This window comes from Lissotriton vulgaris, chromosome 12, assembly GCF_964263255.1.
Source record: "Lissotriton vulgaris chromosome 12, aLisVul1.2, whole genome shotgun sequence".
NCBI classification, from domain to species: Eukaryota; Metazoa; Chordata; class Amphibia; order Caudata; family Salamandridae; genus Lissotriton; species Lissotriton vulgaris.
This window is the reverse complement of record NC_141700.1, coordinates 712943924-712964938: the sequence shown is the minus strand read 5'-3', so window position 1 is coordinate 712964938 and position 21015 is coordinate 712943924. Positions and strand designations below refer to the sequence as shown.

Genomic DNA, 21015 nt, shown 5'->3' with positions numbered 1-21015 from the left:
CTCTCTGCAGGTGGTTGAAAATCTTTCTGTCATGTGGAACTTGGGGGGCCTTACTTGGAAGACACCATAAGGACTGCCCCAGTGCTACTATGGCATAGAATATGGACAGTTGACGAATGCGGATTGAACCGCTTGATTATGAATAATGCGGTTGGGCTAGAGAAATGTGGTAAAATAAGATGGCTGTGTTATGTAAGGAAATTCCTCATGGCATTGGGCATGGGGAATTATTTCTCATATCCATCTTCTCTATGTAATATTGCTAGAAAGCTTTTAAAAAAAATGTATGACCTTCCTGCATGAAAATAGAACTATGACCGAAATGAAGAAAATAACAGTAGTAGCCCACGAGCAAATTGTGTTTTTTAGGAACACACAGCCATACTTGTACCTACCAATGAGTGACCATGAAAGGTTTTTATTAATTCGTTTTAGATTGAATCTGTTGTCTCGGTTACTCAATTTTCCAGTTATGAATGATTGGTCGGAAATTTTGATAAAATGTCCCTGTGAAGAATTGTCAGTTCAATCCGATATATATATACTTTTCTTTTGTAAATTTTATACTGTACCTAGACGTAGGTGGGTTGTTCCATTACTGAAGACCATGGGAATTAATCGCTGTCGCCCTGCTTTTTTAGCTGTACAGAAGCTCGATAGTATTTTAACTGTAGTATTTATTTCTTAATTTCTTAAAAATGTTTTTACATCACGAAAATCAATTGTATTCTGAATTATGTGGAAATATTTTGGGTGTATTGTAAGAACTGTTTTAAATGTGATTTTTAAATGTACTTTTATGGTTATTTTGTCTTAATAACCGGATAAAGTTTTGAATTGAATTGAATTGTTATCTAATGACAGAATCATACAATGACTTAAAAGTCATAATTGGCTAAATATATTTACGAACAAGCTACTTAAGAGATTCAGAATGATGAATGGCTTTTAAATGTGACATATTGCTTTCCGTTGCCATGCTGCCACTGGCATTCCTATTTGATTAAATTTTCCGAAATTCAAATGCTTTGTATGATCATGGCGGTATTTAATTCACAGTTCTTCTTACTCCCATGCACAGTCCTCCTTCCTGTCACCTCACTCAGGTAAACTTGTGTGCCATTCTGCTCACTGCCTCTTGGATCGCAGGTGAAAAGGCCTAACGCCACTGTATGTCGATTGGATAGTAAAGACTGTGGGCCTTATAAAATGATTTGCTGCCTCGTCGCCACTGTAGCAGACGCAGTGTCTCCAACATGCCGGCAGTGGCTGGGCCGCCAAATCTACAGTTGTCTGCTGTTAAACAGACCCATACATACATGGGTAAAAGATACATCATGGCTGCAGGTCAGCCCTGTCAGCGTTGTGTTCTTGTCATCACTTGTGGTTCCTGGTTGCAGGCCTCCCAAAGCAGAAGGTGGTGAGCCCATCCCAAACTAAAATCCCCCATGCTGTGATAGTGTTCTTCCGTGGCGTGGTGCTTTTCTGCCCTACTACTAGTACTACACAAACCTAGTCACGCAGCTCAAAAAAACTGTAACAGCAATCTATTCACGGCAGCAGCGGATAAGTGTTTAAAAAGATGTAATTGATAATTACAGTTTAGTTAATAGATTACCTGCTCTATCAGGAACGTAATAATTATTTATGATAGTCACTGGACAGCCGCAGAGCCCAAATGCGGCCCGGTAGGCTTGGTCCCTCCCATTCACATGATATATTACCGCCACTGATGTGCCATCAGTCATGCTGCAACCAATGAGCACAGCAGCTTGCTGCAACCACTCCTACTGCAACTGCCCCCCCCCCCATTTCCCCCCCGGCGCTGCACAGTGACCCTGGCTCGTGAGCCAGCCAGCCTCTCTAGCCCTGACTTTGGCTGACTGGTGCAGGTGGGATCCGATACCACATTGGAACCATCCATGAGCCATCTTTGCCGCAGATGGTCGACGGTGCCCTGCATTGACAACGGTGAAAATCAGCCGCAGCTGGCATTAGTTACTGTTGGAAATACCTCAGCAGCTGCGGTCAGAGCGGAGAGTTCAGGAGGAGCAGGAGCTGCACATTTTAAGTTAAAGAAACACAGGCGGCAGCAGGAGGACCGTCGTAAGTGACACACATAGCCTAGTATTGTGAGTCTACTTTATCATTGGGCACTGACTGCAGTGACGTTGACACTTTAAGTTCAGTGCCACGGGTGTCAGCCCGGCCTGGAAGTGTGTCTAACTTGAATACTACAATACTGTACATTGTAGCAGAGATGCAAACAGATCTAGCAACATTATTTGTCGGATATGGCCCGTGATATGCATGTGGCGGTCGATTCCAGAAATTTCTGTCAGGTGGTGGGGGGACCAACGTCTAAAAAAATTCAGATGGTGGGGCTCAACCTACAAAAGTTTGAAGACCTCTGCCCTAAACATATGAGCCGAACATGGCCGATGGGCACTTGTTTGCTTTACATGGAGAAAGAAAATTATGAGTTTACAGCCACGCCCCCCCCCCCATCAGACCCTCAAGACCCATTTCAATCAATTTGCCAACACTTCTCTTTTTCCATTTAAAGCAGGTTGTGTGTGTGTGTGTGTGTGTATATATATATATATATATATATATATATATATACATATATATATATATATATATATACATATACACACCCCAAAAACATTAATTTCTCCTACTACATTCTATTAAAAACAGAAATGTTTGCTTTAAATGTTTACATTTGAGGTTGCATGATTGTTTATAAATCTATTCCACTTGCAAATATGCACACACATTAAATATTAGATTTAAAATGTAAGTGTGTGTGCATATCTCCTTTGTAGATGACCACACCAGTATAATCTGTGGCCCAATATGTTACCGGCCTTAAAATAAAAGATGCTACTGTACCCACATGAATACACGCCAATACACATACCTACATATATGCTAACACATTACAATGTACAAATCTAGAATATAGTAACAAGAATACTTACATACGCACACATATAAACCCTACATATACCTACTCAGTCACTAACGTGCAAACCTACATACTTGCAGAAGCACATATCCACACGCACAAAAGCGAGCACAGACCATATATACAAATACATAGCAACACACAGAAAACTATACACTCACGCATTCACAGAAACGCACATACGCATACATGTTCACACATACACACCCGCATCAATACCTATACGTATACACCAACACACATGCCCACACTTACACTCATACAAACACATCCCGACACATGGGCGCACACATACACACTCATGCACACACATGCCTCCTTAGTGGCACACACATACCCATTGCAACAGCCGACACAAACCCTTACTGACTCAAACACACGGTCACACTCACACAGGCGCGGTGCGTCCATTGGGGCGTAGGGGCGAAGCCCCACTAAGCCCCATGGACTAACCACGTCGTCACTAGAAGCCAAACACAATTATTTTAAAAAATCGCGCTATCTGCCGGCCGGGAAACCGGGAGACACCCGACCTTCCCGGAGTGCGCAAGGGGAGGGGGGGGGGGGGGAGAGGATCGGGCTGCTGCAGCTGCGCAAGTGTATTTTTGGGCACAAACATGCCCGCGCATGCGCAGATCGTTTTCTTGTGAATTCCCCCTTAGAGAGAGGACCAGGGGGCGGGCCGCAGCCCCCGGGGTTACACAGGGTGACTGGGCGAGGGGTCATGGTGCCCCCCCAGCCAATCCTGGCGCAGGATTGGCTGGTCACTACATAGCCCTGTTACATAACCCCTGACGGATAGCACGGCCGACTTTGGTGATGGGAAACCAGGTTCGAGCCTCTTATCGAGCCATAAAAATGTATACATGACTTACACTGGTGTTAAATAAATAGATATTTTAAAAAACAAATAAAAATGATGTTCCGACTAAGGTGTGAAATTGGTGTCGAATAAATACATGTTTTTAAAAACAATTAATATTAATCATGTATCATTGGTGCTGGAGTACAAGGTTCGAGACTGGTATTAAACACTGACAAGCTGTGTGCAAGTTATAGGGTCATAAAAATACATGAATGATGGATGGATGCATGAATGGATGCAGGATGAATGATGGGTGGATGAATGGATGGGTGGATGCATGAATGAATGATGGATGCAGGATGGATGCAGGATGGGTGGATGGGTAGATGAATGCATGATGGATGCAGGATGGATGCAGGGTGGATGGATGGGTGCATGAATGAATGATGGATGCAGGATGGGTGGATGGATGATGGATGAATGGTGGGTGGATGAATGGATGGGTGGATGAATGAATGATGGATGCAGGATGGATGCAGGATGGGTGGATGGGTAAATGAATGAATGATGGATGCAGGGTGGATGGATGGGTGCATGAATGAATGATGGATGCAGGATGGGTGGATGGATGGATGGATGATGGATGAATGATGGGTGGATGAATGGATGGGTGGATGCATGAATGAATGATGGATGCAGGATGGATGCAGGATGGGTGGATGAATGAATGATGGATGCAGGATGGATGCAGGATGGATGGGTGGATGGATGGATGGATGGATGGGTGCATGAATGAATGATGGATGCAGGATGGATGGATGGGTGGACACATGAATGGATGCAGGATGGATGATGGATGGGTGGAAGGGTGGATGGATGGGTGGATGGATGGATGCATGAATGAATGATGGATGGATGGATGCAGGATGGATGGGTGGATGGATGGATGGGTGGATGCATGAATGAATGATGGATGCAGGATGGATGGATGGGTGAATGCATGAATGAATGATGGATGCTGGATGGATGGGTGGATGCATGAATGAATGATGGATGCAGGATGAATGCAGAATTGGTGGATGGATGGATGGGTGGGTGGGTGGATGGATGGATGGATGGGTGGATGCATGAATGATGTATGGATGGATGCAAGGTGGTTCGGGCTCGCTCGCTCGCTGTGCTCGCTCGCTGCGGTGCAATATGCAAATTAGTTTACGGCTCACCACTTTCAAATGTCACCAGCCGCCCCTGCACTCACACGGCCACGCCCGTGTCTCACATACATACTGGTAGTAAGGCAGGGGGGTGTGAGGAGTGAAGAAGAACAGGCCCGGTGACCATTCCATAGACACGCCCATGGCTGAGGGGGCGGGGTCTTCTCTAAAGACGTATTATGTTCCTTGATCCTGGCAGGTCCCTTGGGGTGACGCGGGACCGAGCAGAAACGACCCCCACCTGACACACACGTACACATATACAGTGGCTGGGGAATCCTGCTGCACAGCGCCACCTCTTGGCCGGTTCTGGTCCGCTCACTTGAGAAACACCTCACCTACTCCCGTCAGAAAAGCCCCTCTAGGGAGCTCTCCATGGAACCTGCTGCCCAGCCTCCGACACAGATGGAAATAGGGCAGGGGAGCGAAGGGGAAATAGATGGGCGCGAAGGAGGAAGAGGTGGCAGAGAGAGGGAAATGAAGAGAGGGCATGCGAGAGAAAGAGGAGGGGAGAGCGGGAGGAAAGGAAAGAAATGCGGGAGAGAGGAAAGTAGAGGGGGAGGCAGAGAAATAAGGCGCAGGGAGATAGAAAAACGCTCGAGAGTGAAAGAGGGGACTCTCCGATATAAGCATCCTCTCTAACACATGCCCCCACCCACACACACGTTCTGTCTGGACACTCCATCTAAAAGGAACAAGGGGAAGTGAGTCTGGGTTTGCGCTTATAGGTTGACTGTCATCTATCACCACGTAAGGCGAATCCCTTAACCCTCTCAACCAACACAATTTATAAGAATCCCACCCCTACAAGTGTGATCATTCAGACTCTTTCAGGCCCCAAAGCTCAGTGCTTTAAATGGGCCGGTACAGCCCTGTACGGAGTACCGGCACTTTTTATTTTGAGAGGGCATTTCTCAAGAAAGAAATCATACTTTTAATTAGGGAGTACATGCACTTCTCAGAAACAAGCAGGCACGCTGGCGCAGAGTACCGTCACTTCTATGTTTGCATTTCAAGCACCGCCAAAGCTATAAGAACAGCTCGGACGGAAGGTATTAGTCACTTGTAATGTACTTTGAATCCATAAACAACTGTTGATGGTTTCATCTCTAAATGAGGCACACAGCCACCATGTGGCAGAATTAAGTCCCCCTCACACCCCCTTCTGGGGACACCACGGTCTCCTCAAGGGACGCCATGTCGTGGCCTCTCCAACAGCAGGGCCCGCATCCCTTCGAGCCCCTTGAACCCACCCCATGACGGAGGCTGAGAAGGGCCCCTTCACTCACGTCGTTGCGCGTGCTCTCCAGCAGCAGGGTCCTCAGCTCCTCGAGGCTGTGGTTTATGCGCTCGCGCCGCTTCTTCTCCACCACCACCTTCAGCGTCTGTCGGGGGAGAGGAAACAAAAGAAAAGGGTTACCCTCGGTCTGCCGGGCCCTGCTCGGGCCGCTACCGGTGTCCCACCCCTCGCCTCAGAGCAGAACCTCAATCTAGTGACTAACTCATAACATACAGAGTGCAACCACTCTCCCCAAAGACGTTTAGGCACACAGGGTGCAGGTGGAGCCCCCAACCCCCTGGGAGCAGTTAGATTCACGGGATGGCTGCTCTGGGGGGCCCCAGAACTAGAGACAGCAGGGCAGGAGGGGCCTTACTGGGCAGACGGAAAGGGCACGGTGAGCTCGGGGTGGCGCTGGTCACACCAGCAACAACCCGCCCACAGCAGACGCACACAGCCCGGGCTACTCCCGCCTCCAGCCCACAGAAAGCCGTCAGAGGAGGGCTGGGGGTGTGTCTGTCCCTGGGGACGCCACCGAGGAACTGGAAACTTCAACTGGCCCGTGCCTCCCCTCTCGAAGCACACCCGCGGGGTGCCGTCTCCAGTATCAGCCCGCTTCCATCCCCTGAAACGTTGGCAGAGACAGAGCTGGGGGCTGAGGGACACAGGCAGGGGCCCACGGTGGTCTGGTGATCACCCCGCTCCCCAGTTCAGGGTGCACCCAGAGCAGACAGACAGGTTATTTACTTAAGCGCTGTAACACAAACGTATGCGCCACCCGGCCCCAAGAATGTGTAGAGGGGCCCCTGACACTCACGTATCTCCCTTATCTGCAGGGGCCTCGGGCTCAAAGGGGACCTCCTGAAGGGTGGAGGGTTCACCTGCACCGAGCAGGGCTCAAGGGGTCTGGGTGATTCCTGTAGATCCCCCCAGGCTGCTGCTCCGGCCCACAGGAACCCTTCAGAAATGGAAGACCCGGGGCCTACGGGCCGCTTGGAGAGACCCCGATGGGCCTGGGGCTCATGTTAATAGAACCACCCTCATCCTTTCACACTATACATCCACTTTTCCAGAGCTCAGTCTGGTCCCGACTCCAGAATCCCCTCAGGGACCCCCTCGAGGGGGGGGGGGGGTGCTGACCCTGGGCAGCGCGCTCGGTGGGCCGGGCGGCCGCTTGAACATCTCAGCTCACAGCCGCGCCAGGACCAGGGCGAACGTGGAGCAGAGAGGCCGGACTGCTCCTAGCCACCGAACCCATCACAGAAGACCGACTGGAGGGGCCTAACTGGTCACTGTAGAACCCCCCCCCCACACACACACACACACACACATACACACACACACATGTGACTTCTCTAGAGCTCCCAGGGTCACCAACCCCTCAGTGAAGACGGGCTACAGAGGTCAGGTTTATTACGGAGGTGGAGGAGTTACTGGACACCGATAGACCAGCGGGCTGGGAATGGGCCTGCTTTCAGGTTCGCGGGGATGACAAATTCCCATAGAAGGCAGACCAGAATAAGAGCCCCGGGGGCAGAGATCCCCCATCCCACCAGCCTTGTTCATTGCTGCGTGAGGCTGGTATTAACATCTTCCCCTGCGGTATTAACTTCACGGTGCAGCCCAGCAGAAAGGGCCCCTTACCCACTAGAACCCGAACCCTCCCCCGAGGGGACCTACTTCCAGCACCCACCTTTTTCGATTGCTTGGGGCCCTCCGATTCCGCAATCTTCATGGCGCCGGCGAGGGTGCGTCCTACCGAGGGTCAGTCCAACATGAACAGCTTTAGTCTGCCCGCGGAGGGCAGCGGGGGGCTATATAGACTAGGTGGGCTGAGTCCCTCCTCCCACTTCCTGGCTATCCGCCAATCCCATGCGCCCCTTCTTGCCCCAGCCCCCTCACTTCAACACACCCGCTCCTAATGCCTCGAGGTGTTTCCCATTCACACCCCTTCAGGGTTTGGGGGCTCCAGCAGCACCCCCTCTGACGCCGCATCTGTCCCAGGCGCACTTCACACCTACCTGTAAAGTGCTCTCTCAGCACCGCTGGGCTTTGAAGAGAGCCCGGGGTGAGGAGAAAGGAATATTCCTGCGGGGAGAGTGTGTGGGAATGGGGGCGAGCCAGGGGGCAGGATGCAATGTGTGAAGAACACGTGGAGAGGCTTGCGCGCGGTGGTCAGAGTACCTTGGAGGTCTGGGTCTAAACTAAGCGCGTGCCACACTTCCGGCCCGCGCTCTCCTCACTGGGCCAAGAGCGCACACATTCCATATTAAACGCGTGACATGTGCGCGACACAGTCATGTCCTTTCCAGAATTAAAGCGTGTGACCTTTCATTAAGAGCCCCCACCACCCCCATCCAACATCATTAAATTCGTCACACCTTCCTCAGAGGTGGGCTTTGATTAGAAAGCGAGAGCCTGTGCTGGGAAAGCGCCCGTTCGACGCTTCGGAGCACCATAAAGTGATTGACAGGGAGGTGGCAACTCGCTTTCTCGCCCCCTCACCTCGCGCCCCTAAGCCCAAAGAAGGCCGTACATGTGTGTCCTTTCACTGAACGCATGGGAACCTGCACTTTTACCTACATTTGCGGACCGGCTGCTACTAATTCAATTTAAATGAAAATGCCTGTTTGCTCTGGCTGGAGGGGCTGGGCTGGGGGCTACAGGGCATTTTAGAATACAGCACCTCCCTTGCTCATCAACTGCTTCGTCACAGGGTTTTTTAATTTGCCATCCGTGTAATTAACAGCTGCTCGTGTTCCTTGTTACGATATTTTAATTAGAGGGCTGCAACCCTAGATTGAAGGACTGGTTGATGGATAGAGAGACTGCAGAAGAGAGAGAGAGGGGCAGAGACTGCCAGGGAGAAGGGAAAACACGAGAGAGAAAATCAAGAAGACGTCGAGCCAGGGAGGGCAGAAGAGAGAAACAAACTGACAGATTTTATAGGGAAATTATATCTGTTTTATGATATTGTTATGGTTTTAAATAACTTAAACAATAAAGATTAACTACCTCTGAGAAACAAACTGACTGAAAACAGAAAGCTGTGCTCGGGGTGGGGGGTTGAGTCGGGGAGGGGGTAATCCTATAGGGAAGGGAGGCCAAGAGAAATAAAGCGAGAGAGAGACCAGCTTGGTTCGAGAGGGGCTACCAGGGATATAGTTAGATGTAGGCAACTAGATTGATAACGGAAGAGTAGAGAGATAAGTAGTTAGTAAATAGGCAGATGTTGATCACTCTACACTACTCTCTTTTCTGACTTCCCTAGGCCTAGAGCAGGAAGCGCCCAGCCGGTCTGAGCCCTCCCTCTCCAGTCAACCCAACGCGTATCCTCGATGAATTAGGCCTCAGCGCCCATCTCTCTCCCAGTAAGTGTCCCTCACGGATCCGTTTGGGTCCCCTCCTCACTCTATCCCTTCCCCTTAGTGACAGTGGCTTCTCCTGCCGCCTCTATGCAGCTTACGGTATTCTCAAACCTCTCCTCCTTTCACTTGCGCGTCTCAGACTGCCTTACCACAATTGGACACTCGGTGGCGCTGCGCTGTCAATACTCGTCAAAAGCTGTGGTCCTCTATTTTTCAATCTCTAACGCGCACTCTCTCTTCACCAATGCTATGACTTGTCTCACAAACTACTGCAATTGGTTCCTTTATTCCATACACTACGAAACAACCCCGGTGTCTTCGTAACTACATCAATGGAGGTGGAGGAGTTCACCTCGAGGTCTTAAATTGGTTAATATATGCAAGATTCGCCCACTCTGCCTTTCTGTCCGCCCAAATCTCGTACCCACTCGCCACTCCCTGGTTCACAGAGTCAAGGACTGAATCCGCCTCATATCTGGTCTACCCAACGACTCCTCCGCCCCATTGCACAATGTTAGGGTCGGACTGGCCTTTTATTCCGCCGTGTTTCCCCAGTGGGCTGGAGCCCTTGGAGGCCGGTTCTGAAGGCCCAGGGCTGCTCTTGGTGCCCCTGCACTTTCCTCAATTCCCTGAGATTAACTGCAGCCGGCACCATAGCTTCCAGGGATGGGGAAGATAGAGAGAGAGCAGACAGGCAGGGAGATGAGAAAGAGAGAGACTTTGTGTAGAGTGGAAGGGCGTACAATTACTAGGTTCCCCAGTCCAGCTCTGGAGTGCTCACTCTCTCTTCAAGCCTCCCAGGCACCCACCCACCCACCCTTGAATACCAGCAGCAGGCGAGGAGGCTCAGCTCAAGAACAGGGCCGTTTAGAAGATGTTTCTCTCAGGCCCTCATTAAGAGGGGCACAGTAGTTTGATGTGAGAATTATCGCATGGAAGAATCGGATGCAATAATTATTGCACAATTCGAGTTTTTGGGGAATAACGTGGGGATTTTGGTGCTTACTGCAATAAAAACCCAGGCGTTTCCTCTTGTTAAATTCCAGCTGGTTCAACCTGTTCAAGAATGGTCGGATGTTTACAGCACCCGGTAATTGCCGAGTGCAGAACACGTCACACCACCTGTAATCTTGATCTATGCTCAAACAAGTGTTTGTGAGTGATCCGTTTAATGGACATTGAGGGCCTTAGTGTTTTCATCTAATAAGGATTTTCCCTCGAGGTATCGCCCTAAAGCTCTCTCTTGCTACACAACTCACACTGTAGCATCGGCCAATCAAAATCTTCTGGCCTCTCCTAAACCCCCTTCTACCTCCGGAAAGTTTCAGGCACTATACTTTCTGGAACCCCCTTTCACCCAACACATAGGCTTCCAAGTCTTTGATCGCCTTTACACCCGCTCTGAGTAGTGAGTAATCCCGAAACCCAGCACAGGGGAAAACGAGGCGCCTTCCAGCAAGAGTATTTTCGCAGCGTGAACGTATTTGCGTGCGTGCGCGCGCTCTAGCAAAAATCCCCTTAAATCATATTCAATAAAAGTACTGCTTAAGAGCATCCCTCGGGCTCCTTTCGGTGGGACATGCTGTATGGGGCGGGGCTTATGCTGGCAGCACTGGTGGTATAACCAGACTCCAGCCGCATCTGCCTGGGTTCTGTATCTCTGATTGACGGGGCGTTCAAGCACACTTTGGACCTTGAAGCCTTGGTTACATGATGGCACCGTTCGCGGGCAGAGGCGTTGGATTATAAATGCAAGTGCCGCGCACTGGGCTGTGCAGGGACTTCAACCACAGAGAGGTCGGAGACTGGCACAAGGGCATCTCTCGGCAGTCAGACACCCAGCGCAAAGCCCCCGTCTATCAGAGCGGCCACTGGCCAGCTGTCAGCCACAGAACATATTCACGGGTGAGGTGAACCACAGCAGGGGTGTGGTAGGCGGGTGCCAGCCTGCAATACTCTTACACGTAAAACACAAGTGCAAGAATCCGCACGTACCCACGTACGTACGTATGCGTGGGACGAGACGTGCGCGACATAATCGGCAAATGAAATGTGCACGTGCACACACAGACAGAATAACACCTGCGTGGAGATACCCGCACACCGACGCATACTATTCAGATGCGCACATAGGTTTATACACAAACACCCGAGCGCGTTTCCACGGGTAGCCCTGGGTCTGTGAACGTCTCACCGAAACTCGTGGGGTTGAAGCTGTCTCAGGCTTAGCTATATTAACAGTCACTAATAGGGTTTCCTCGCCACTAAGTCCACCATTCACTTGCCAATTCGCAAATCCCCTTAAACATTTAATCCAATTCCACTTTTTTTAATGATCCGAACTGTTGATCCTGAGGCAATTTAATCCGACACCGAACACCTGGGGGCGCTGTCTCACTCCTGGACTACACTGTTTCCAACTTGCTCGCCACACTCAGGCGTTGAGGGCAAAGTAACCCTCTGCACGAGTGGAATTTGGTTTGGAATCCGAACTGACTCTTTAAATGTTAGGCATGAAGGAGGACTCCCAGGAACTTATTAGGTCGATGAAAAATCAAAACAGATAAATAATAATGGGATCAGAAAAAAATATTTGACTTGGACCAAAAATAGCCATTCTAAATTTGAGAGTGAATGTATTTTTTGGGGAGATTTTTTTTAGGGGGGAGATTTATATAGCGCGAACTCGACCCGAAGGTATTGGAGCGCTTTACATGACCACCAGTTAGATTACACAAGGACACATTGCACACTCACTCATCCTTGCCTGCAATTAGACCGCCCAATGTTATGGTCTTTCAAGATAGATTTCAAAATTTGCTAACATTCGTGACAAGAATTTTCAATTCTATTAAGGACAAGGAGGCGAGGATTATGCTTATACTCATTTCTTTACTGACAAGTAGCAGCCAATCACAGAACAGTAAAGAAAAAACAAAAACTACGTTACCCATGAACCCAGGGTAACCATAGAGTACACCAATAGTATATAAACTGTCTCAGAGGTAACCACTTCCTCTTTCTTTGTCCAAAATCCATTAGGCAGAACAAGTTAAACATCAGAAATCCAAAAAGAACATCATCCGAAAGGACCAAAATCCGAACGAGGAGGCGGAGGAACTTCCAGAAGCCACAGGAACAGAAGCAGGCCAACGAGGAGAAGAAATTCGCAGCACGTCTTCCACAAGGGCGAAGCCAGAGGAACCTCACTTGGGATCAGAGCCTGAAAAGAGACACAAAGCCGTAATACACATTCCGTGTAATCATGAGCAAATAAAGGGTGGGTAGAGAAAACAAGGTAATCATCACATTACATTAGGAAAAGATCCATGAATCATTGCATAGTAAAATATAAAAAGATACATGCATATACAATGGGTGGGATAATCCTCGCCTCCTTGTCCTTAATAGAATTGAAAATTCTTGTCACGAATGTTAGCAAATTTTGAATTCTATTTCAGGACAGGAGGCTCCGATTATGCTTGTTCAAAGCTCCTCCACCACAACAGAAGCCACAGTAGGAACAGGCTTGAAGTAAAATGTCTTAAACACAGAATCTGAGGACCAGTCAGCAGCTTTCATAATGTCACATAAAGAGACACCCAATGAAAAAGCCTTAGAGGCCATGGCACCTCGAGCCGAGTGAGCACCAAACACAGAAACACCAATGCCCGCTTCACCCATGAGCCATCGTACCCAACGAGCCAAAGTGGCTGGAGCAACGGGGCGAAAGGGCTTCTGCAAGGCAATCAATAATTGGCCCTGCATGTCAGACCGATGAAGGGAAGTACTCACCTCATAATCTTTAAGACATTGAACCACACACAGGTTAGGTCGAGCCGGAAAAGAAGGATAAGAGATGACCTCCGTGTTAGTTTTAGTGCGCCGAGAAAGGCGAAAGGAAACACCCTCAGGCGTGAAGCTACGCCCCGCGAGATCTAAAGCGCGAACGTCTGAGATTCGCTTGCAAGAAAGCAAACACAATAACATAGTAAGCTTGGCTGAAAGTTGTTTACGAGTCAATAAGGAATTAACAGGCCAGGCTTCCAGAAAACGTAAGACCACTGAAACGTCCCATAAGGAAACATATTTAGACCGAGGAGGAGTAGCCAGACGAATACCCTTCAGAATCTTGGCCACGAGAGGATGTTCACCAACAGGTTTCTCATCTACAGGAAGATGACCCGCCGAAATGGCGGAACGGAAATTGTTGATTGTGCAGTAAGCCAAACCCGAAGAAGATGACAGAGAAGACAAAAAATTGCATATCAAAGAGATATCAGCCGATGTGGGATCAACTTGCCGTTGAATACACCAATCACTCCAACGTTTCCAGGAGCTTCGGTAACGCTTGTGAGTGTTAGGGGCCCAGGCGTTGCTGAGGAATCTGGTAGCGTCCGCAGAAAGGCCTGGCACCGACCAACGTTCCCCGAAATTCGCCACGCCAGGAGAAGGAGGGATCCGGACTGAACCAGGGGATGTGGATTCTGCAGTGGATCGAGAAGGAGATTCGCCTTCTGAGGAAGAAGAAAGGGCAGGTCGCATGCCATCTCCAGAAGAACAGGGAACCACGGCTGAGCCCTCCAGAGAGGAGCAATCAGAATCAATTCCGCCTGAAAGCGCGTCACATAGGGCAGAACTCTCGGGAGCATCATGAAAGGAGGGAACGCATAACAGAGGGTCGACGGCCACGTCTGGAGGAAAGCATCGGTGGCCAGAGCCTCCGGATCCGGCCTCCAACTGAAAAACTGGGGAAGTTGGGTATTGAGACGGGACGCAAAGAGGTCGATCTGACACGGTCCCCAACTGCGAAGCAGTTGTCGAAACACCCGAGGATGGAGTCTCCAGTCGCTGAAGTCCTTCAGATATCTGGAGTTCCAGTCCGCCACAAGATTGCGAGACCCGGGGAGGTACTCTGCAATAACTGTGATCTTGTGCTGAAGGCAATAATGCCAGAATTCCTTGGCAATCTCCGCCAACAACCTCGATCGAGTCCCCCCCAGTTTGTTGATGTAACGCACTGCGGAGACATTGTCCATCCTGAGAAGGATGCAGCAATGGGACTGAAGAGGCGACAGGCATTTGATCGCAAACGACCCCGCCAGCAACTCCAAACAGTTGATGTGGAGAGAAAGTTCCTGTCGAGACCACCGTCCCCCCGTCGCGATTGGACCGCAACGAGCTCCCCAGCCCCAACGACTGGCATCCGATTCGATCACAATCTCCGTAGAGGAGCCGAAAAGAGCCTTGCCGTTCCAGGCCTCCATGTGATCTAACCACCATTGCATCTCCACTCTGGCCTCCTCCGAGAGAGGAATCAAATCGGAGTACCGAAGGCCCCGCTGAAGATGTTGAATTTTCAGACGTTGAAGGGCCCGATAATGTAGCGGGCTGGAAATATCGCCTGCAGGGAAGACGCCAAAAGACGGACTACTCGTGCTAACAACCTCAAAGACACAGTCGGACTCGAGATAATGGAATTCAATTCCCTCTTGATATATCGAATCTTCTGTTGGGGAAGTAGAAGCTGACAAGTGATGGAGTTGACTCTGAACCCCAAGAAATCGATCACCTGAGAAGGAAGAAGAACAGATTTGGGAACATTCACCAGAAACCCGAGTGACTGAAGAAGGTCTATGGTCCAGTCCAGATGAGTCATTAGTTTGACCGGACAATCCGCCAGAAGGAGGATGTCGTCCAAATAAATGATCAAACGAACCCCGCGACTGCGGAGAGATTCCACTACAGGACGTAACAGTTTTGTGAAGCACCACGGTGCTGACGAACGGCCGAAGGGAAGGACCTGATACTGATACCAAGTCCCCAGCCATTGAAATTGCAGAAAACGGCGATGGGGACGAAAGACCGGGACCGAAAGATAAGCATCTTTGAGGTCCAGACGAACCATCCAATCCCGCTCCCTCAAGAGGTCTCGCAACAGATGGATGCCCTCCATCTTGAAGTGTCTGTACACTACCCCCGCATTGAAATCCTTCAGATTGAGGACCAACCGTGATCCCCCTCCCTTCTTCTCCACCAGAAAAATCGAACTGGCAAATCCCTGAGGATGGCGCACTGTCGGCACAATGGCCCCCTTCAATACCAGAGACTTGAGTTCCTCTGTGATGAACTCCTGACTTTGCCTCGAAAAGTGAAGAGGGAAGGGAGGACGAGACTGGTGGATGGGATGATAGAATTCGATTTTGAATCCCTGAACCGTTTCCAGCACCCAAGCATCTCCTGAGATTGCGCGCCAATTGGCTAGAAAATGGCGGATCCTGCCCCCCAGAACAACACTGCATGCAGGAATGAGCCTCACCTGAAGTGGCGGAATCCTGATATCCGCCGGAGTTGCCGCCTGAACCTCCTTTCCTGTACTGCCCACGTCCTTTCCTGGAAGGGTAGAAGTTAGACCGCTGGGCATAACCGGAATCGTGCTGGCCTCCCTTCTGGGACTGGTACCCACGTTGATTGGGTTGGTATTGACCACGGCCGGACGAGCGTCCCCTGTTTCGTCCGGCCTTGCTGAAAACCGGACGCATGGCCCGCTTCAAGGTGGCTTGTGCCTTGTCAATACTACTAAAAGTGTTGACAAAATGTGTGAGCTCCTTTAAGAAGGGCTGGCCAAAAAGAAGACCCTGAGCAGCAGCCCCTGCCTCAGAAGATGAAAGGTCGGACAATTTAGGGTCCAGTTTCAGCAGGATTGAACGCCGACGTTCACTTGAGAGGGCACAGTTGGCGTTCCCTAAAAAGCAGACGGCCCGCTGTGCCCACTGTATGAGTTCGTCAGGATCAACAGTGGAAGATGCTTCCTTGGCACGGAAGCCCAGATCTAACATTTTAGTGATAGGACCAAGGAGGTCCAAGACCTTATCCTGGCAAGCCCGCCAGGAACGGTCCAGACCCTTCTTGGGGTCCTTAGAAAATTTCTTCATGTATGTCAGCATTGTAGGGTCAACCTCAGGCGTGTCCGCCAGGCCATCCGCTAAATCAGGCCGCGGACACTCCGAGCAAAGGCGTGCGCGCACGTCCTTATCAAAAGGGTGTCGGATATACTGCTGAACATACTCCGCCACAGCCGGGGAGGGAAGCCAGGCAGAAGAATTAGGGTGCACAATATCCTCAGGCTCAAAAGTCAAGACAGGGGGCTGAGAACAGGCGTCAACAAAATGTTCCTTACATTTACGTTTCTTGGGGGGAGGAGGCAAAATCTCCGAGGAAGAGGAGGAAGCATCATGGTCGTCGCTCTCAACAATTACAGGGACAGCCTTAGACTTGGAGGACAATGACCGAGCTAGTCTCCTAAAATCAGATGAATGGGGATTACCAGGAGAGGACTTCTTGGAGGGAAGCCAACCTTGCTGTTGCGCATATTGCGTCAAATGGCGCTTCAGGGGTGTAATGGCGCGGGCCATCGCCTTGTTCATAGAGTGCTGAACCCCTTTATCCAGTGCCTCAACGAGGTCCTGCTCAAAAAATTCGGACCCTTCCTCCTCACAGTCACCTTCCTCCTCATAATAATAGGAGCCACTCATGATACACAGGAAGCGTGTGAATACAGCCCACCAGGTGACAAGTAAATATGTATGTCAGTGACACAGTCAGAGGGAGTGAAAAAACCTCACAGTCAGCAAGTTTGAGCAGAAAACTGCTTAATAAACAAAGTTAGAGCGTGGAGGGAGGCTTGCCGACCAAAAACACAACCACTCTAGGCAAAGCCTATGCTAATTATCAACCGGGACCGTGTGGACAAGCTCCGGTGTCAAAACGGGACCAGCTGACAGGCAGTGGGCGATGTCGTCTTCAGACGCGGTCAGGAGCCGGCGCTGCGATGTAAATAAACGCAGCTGCGCGAGGAAAGCCCTGCGGGACAAAGGTCGCGCATGCGCATACACTCGGCTCGCCCGACAGCCAAGGAAACTGCTCGCGCTGAACGCACGCGAGGCAGAACCGTCCCAAACTCCCTCCACTAGAAACGGGACAAACGGCAGCAAGTGCCCGACCCCGGGAGGTGACACACGCTCCCACCGCGAGCGCCGGACGAGATATCAACCAACGACCAAACGGCAGCAAGAGCGCGAGATAAGCGCCGAAGCAAACAGCACACAGCGCATACAAAGCGGTATGAAATACAAGCCAAAATACAATTCAAAGAACAAAGTAATAACAAATATGCACTTAACTGGCTGTGGAGCAGCAAAGAAAGAGGAAGTGGTTACCTCTGAGACAGTTTATATACTATTGGTGTACTCTATGGTTACCCTGGGTTCATGGGTAACGTAGTTTTTGTTTTTTCTTTACTGTTCTGTGATTGGCTGCTACTTGTCAGTAAAGAAATGAGTATAAGCATAATCGGAGCCTCCTGTCCTGAAATAGAATTCGATATGTATGTTCCCATATTTATTTTGATCATTTGTCTATCCAGGCTTTTTTAAATTCGTTTCTCAGGCTCAGATTCAAATGTGAATGAATGCTCGGGGTATCCAGGTTGACTGCCGTTTCTGTAACATCCCATTTTAAAAAAAAACTGTAAGCGTATATTTTTAACTAGTTTTTAACCGTTTTAGTTAATTCATAATTAAAGTTACTGTACATATCCTGAGGATAGCTTTTTTATGTGTCTAACATGTATCAAATTTGTTGTACTTTTATTGTTTTTATTTCAAAAGACGAATAACGTTGTTTGATTGATTGATTGATATCCAGGTTTATATTTTGTTTGATCAACAAATGAAACTAGCTAGTATATTACAACCTTTAGTTAAGTATAATGAACTGCTGAATGTACATTCACACTTCGATATCTGAAAGGGGTGGTGTGCCCAGCAGTCATTTTCAGTGAACACGTCATTCATTGAACACGTTAGCATTGTATTAGTAGTGTTTGAGCACACCAACAGCTCTTTAAGCTTCATTACGAAATCATATTCCTTTTTTTAACTCACTTTGCAGTGAATATGCTACAATTATCCTATTATGATTTCGTTTATTTCTGGACATTTCCCATTAAACTTAAAAATAGTTAAAAACGCCACCATGTATTCTTGCAGAGCTATTCCCAAGATAAATAAAGATAACAACATCCAATTAAAACATGATTATACAAGCATACCATAAACTATTGCTAAAAAGAGAAAATATACTATGGTTTTTAAATACAAAGCATTGTCTGATTTTCCTGGCCTTGAGTAAAAAAAACGAGAGACAGCAACCAGTACAGTCCTTGACATGTGCAACTTAAGCACAAGCACTCTGTAAAGTAACGATGTTTTGTACAATGACAATATACAAGCACATTCCAGAACACCAATATGACAGAAGTGAGTAAAGTTCCACAAGATGAGTAAATCTTGGAGTCTTTTAATGAAGAGTACAGCCAGCCGACACGTGTTTCATCGCCTTCGCGATTCCTCAGGGCTAGATGGCCGTATCAACATCAGAAGGTCGCTTAGCTGGTGATAATTCCGACCCAGCCGGGCCTTCACTAGTAGCACGAGTTTGAGTACGTCCCGAAGCAGTGACAGTCCTATTATATATGTTTATAGAAGTATATGTCTAATTAGGGCTCGGAAATCACTCGGGGTTCTTCCTCAAACTTTCGGACCTTCTGTAGTTTAGATAGAGTGCAGGGTCAATTCTTATGTCAGGAAACCTGATGCGGTTCCAAGTGCAGAGTCAAGAACTGTTCGTAAACTTCCCAATTTCAATTCAATTGCCGGAAACCTGATGCGGTTCCAAAATAGAATAAATATCAAGCCGTGTGCGGCGTCCTCAGTGGTAACAAACGAGTGAAGCTGTTCCGGGCCCGGTTCCGTGTAGGTCCAAACACGGAACCGGGCCCGGAACAGCTTCACTCGTTTGTTACCACTGAGGACGCCGCACACGGCTTGATATTTATTCTATTTTGGAACCGCATCAGGTTTCCGGCAATTGAATTGAAATTGGGAAGTTTACGAACAGTTCTTGACTCTGCACTTGGAACCGCATCAGGTTTCCTGACATAAGAATTGACCCTGCACTCTATCTAAACTACAGAAGGTCCGAAAGTTTGAGGAAGAACCCCGAGTGATTTCCGAGCCCTAATTAGACATATACTTCTATAAACATATATAATAGGACTGTCACTGCTTCGGGACGTACTCAAACTCGTGCTACTAGTGAAGGCCCGGCTGGGTCGGAATTATCACCAGCTAAGCGACCTTCTGATGTTGATACGGCCATCTAGCCCTGAGGAATCGCGAAGGCGATGAAACACGTGTCGGCTGGCTGTACTCTTCATTAAAAGACTCCAAGATTTACTCATCTTGTGGAACTTTACTCACTTCTGTCATATTGGTGTTCTGGAATGTGCTTGTATATTGTCATTGTACAAAACATCGTTACTTTACAGAGTGCTTTGGCAAACGTTTTATTTTGATAAGAGTTTTTCTGTACTCACATGAGTGGTTTGGGTTTGTCCACTCGCCATATAGCACCTAGAGACTTTATGTTATTTTGAAACCATATGCGTATGAACTGGCAGTGCGCCCTTTTTCTGATACAAAAACCTTCGGTCTTCTAGTCACTTTAAGCACAAGTACAGGGGCACCTACATTAAGAATACACATATTTGTAAGCATTCGCTTGACCCGTTTTTCTCTAGTATGGCTTACATCCGGCAAAAAAATAGAAAATGGGTGATCTTGGACAGACTCCGAGCACTTGCAACAGTGGCGTGCCCATAGGCTTCTCCGCACTTATAAATAAGATGAATAATAGGCAAGGTACCAAAGCTAAGCTAAATGTGCATTGTTTTGTCAGTCAATCAGTCAGTCAGGATTCTTTATTCGATGATTAAAAATCACCATAAAAGCACAAACATACAGTAGTTTTTTTAAAAAGCAATTATTTTACCATATGAATCCCAATGTTAATAAAATCAAAGTCACTGAGCCAGAAAAAAGATAACAACTGTACACATTAAAACCTATCTCTAAAATCTTACAGTCATTCCCCCCCCCCCCCCGGTTACCCATAATCTAACTGCCACTTTAATGAAATTAATAATACAGCACAGTGTGAGAGGGTCAACTGCTTGTTGTAGATAGACCAAAGCCTTTTTGGCACATTTCATATTAGCTTGTTTTAAAATATCAACCAAGAATCTACGCCTAGGCTGTGAATAAAATGAACATAACAATACAAAATGAAGGGAATCCTGCGGAGACCTATTGTCGCAGCCGCAGGTTCCCTTCTGCTCAATTGTAGTTGAAAACCCTAGTGGTGACGCTAAGCATGGGCGGAAAATCCGTTTCGCTCGCGGATTTTGCGGATTTTCGGTAAATTCGCAATCCGCGAGATTCGCGAATTTCCCGCAAAATCCGCAAATCCGCGAG

At 48.5% G+C, this 21015-nt stretch overlaps 1 protein-coding gene across 1 annotated transcript in view; it reads right to left on the bottom strand.

Moving 5' to 3' along the window:
• Positions 1 to 8064, bottom strand: part of LOC147678088 (transcription factor HES-7.1-like) — a 51992-nt gene extending 43928 nt beyond the window's left edge. Inside the window, exons 1-2 of the mRNA XM_086946565.1 lie at positions 7966 to 8064; positions 6283 to 6378 (exon numbers count right to left, since the gene is read on the bottom strand). Coding sequence (XP_086802691.1) covers positions 6283 to 6378; positions 7966 to 8007 — 138 coding nt within the window. The 5' untranslated portion in view covers positions 8008 to 8064. The remainder of the gene's footprint in view (positions 1 to 6282; positions 6379 to 7965) is intronic.
• Between the last annotated feature and the right edge of the window lie 12951 nt (positions 8065 to 21015).